Raw genomic sequence first — 1,961 nt, forward strand, 5'->3', positions numbered from 1 at the left:
GACCATTCTTAACACTGGTTCTAGTTTGATATTAATAATATAAACCTGGTCAAATCATTTACTTTTTGTTACAATGATTACCTTTGTCCTCTAAGATTTAGCTCAAGATCTTACATTTGGACACAAGTTCCTTCAGAAATTTGGGTCCCCTTCTATTCAGTCTTAGCTCTATCAAAAACCTAAAGAGCCACCCTACCCTATAACTTTGCTAAATTATATTTGCTTACACTTGATATTCTCTAATACCTTTATGCATTTCTTGGATGTCAATCATCATAATGCCCAACAGAGCCCTTTGTTCCTATCTAGCTCATAAGTTTGTCTTTTGAGACCTATCTCATGAATTGCCTACAATAAATCTTCCCTGACTTCCATGGGTCATATTAGTTTCCTCTAATCTAAGGTATTTTTATAACATCTTGTATTAAACTAACACTTTATTTTCAATTAAGCTTTTGAAGGCATTTCTTATATATTTCTATATTTTCTAGCACTACCAGATTTCCTTTTACAAAGTATGTTCTCAGTAAATTCTTGTGCAATAAAAATAATAAATTAATTGGCAAAATAATAAATATAGGTGGTGATTACATACAATAAGCAGATGAATAGTTAAAAATGAACACAGAACAGCACGCATAAAAGCATTGTTTCTTGATACAGTGATGACTTTTATCTTAACTGTTCCATGTTCTTGTCTCCCTGTCTAGACTGAGGTTGCCTCTATCAGCAGAATGTCTGTTTTTAACAGCTCTGGCCTATACCCCCGCTTCCTCCTGACAGGCTTCTCAGGACTTGAAAGCATATATAGCTTGATTTCCCTTCCTATCTTCTTGGTTTATGCCACATCAATTGCAGGAAATATTGCCATCCTCTTTATCATCAGAACTGAGCCTTCCCTCCACCAACCAGTGTTCTACTTTCTGTCAATGCTAGCATTCACTGACCTCGGTCTATCCACTACTACCTTGCCCACCATGTTCAAAGTCTTCTGGTTCCATGCCCGGGAAATTCCCCTCAATGCCTGTCTGGTCCAGATGTATTTCATTCATGTTTTCTCCATTATTGAATCAGCTGTACTGTTGGCCATGGCCTTTGATCGCTTTGTAGCAATCAGAGAACCCCTGCGTTATGCAGTCATTCTAACCAATGGTGTAATTATTGGCATTGGGTTGACAGTTACTGGAAGGGCCCTGGCTCTGGTCTTTCCAGCTTCCTTCCTTCTGAAGAGGCTTCAATATCGTGCTGTCAATATTCTCTCCTATCCCTTCTGTCTACACCAGGACCTCATAAAGACAACTGTATCCAGCCACCAGGTCAGCAGCATCTATGGCCTCTTGGTGGTCATCTGCTCCATGGGACTTGATTCAGTGCTCCTCCTTCTCTCCTACCTCCTCATCCTTGTCACAGTGTTGAGTATAGCTTCCAAGTCAGAAAGGATCAAAGCCCTCAATACCTGCATATCCCACATCTGTGCTGTACTCACCTTTTACACACCTATGATTGGGTTATCTATGATCCGCCGCTATGGACAAAATGCTTCCCCAATTGTCCATGTGCTCATGGCCAATGTCTACTTGCTGGTCCCACCCCTCATGAACCCCATTGTCTACAGTGTCAAGACCAAACAGATTCGTGACAGAATCCTTAAGAAATTCAAGAAACAGAAAGTGTAGTTAAAAGGAACCCTAAGAAGCAACTTTCTTTCCCTTCCCTTTATGTTATGTGATATTTATAATAATCTCATATTAACGTAGAATTTTAAACTTAAATGTTGCTAGCAATATTTTGTCTTTAAGATACTGGGTCCAAACATCAATAATAGTAAATATAGGGACATTTAGTTTCTGTTAAGGATGATGAAAAATTTGGAAACAGATATTGGTGATGGTTGCACAGCCTGATGAAATGTAATCGATGTTACTGAGTTGTACCTGAAAAAAAAAAAATAGGTTGAAATG

At 38.6% G+C, this 1,961-nt stretch overlaps 1 protein-coding gene across 1 annotated transcript; it reads left to right on the forward strand.

Moving 5' to 3' along the window:
- The first annotated feature begins 734 nt into the window (after positions 1-734).
- On the forward strand, positions 735-1,676 carry LOC126079548 (olfactory receptor 51G2-like). The gene has a single exon (XM_049890643.1). It carries the CDS (start codon positions 735-737, stop codon positions 1,674-1,676), a length of 942 nt encoding a protein of 313 aa, XP_049746600.1.
- Positions 1,677-1,961: the final 285 nt, after the last annotated feature.

This window comes from Elephas maximus, chromosome 7 (assembly GCF_024166365.1).
Source record: "Elephas maximus indicus isolate mEleMax1 chromosome 7, mEleMax1 primary haplotype, whole genome shotgun sequence".
Classification (NCBI taxonomy): Eukaryota; Metazoa; Chordata; class Mammalia; order Proboscidea; family Elephantidae; genus Elephas; species Elephas maximus.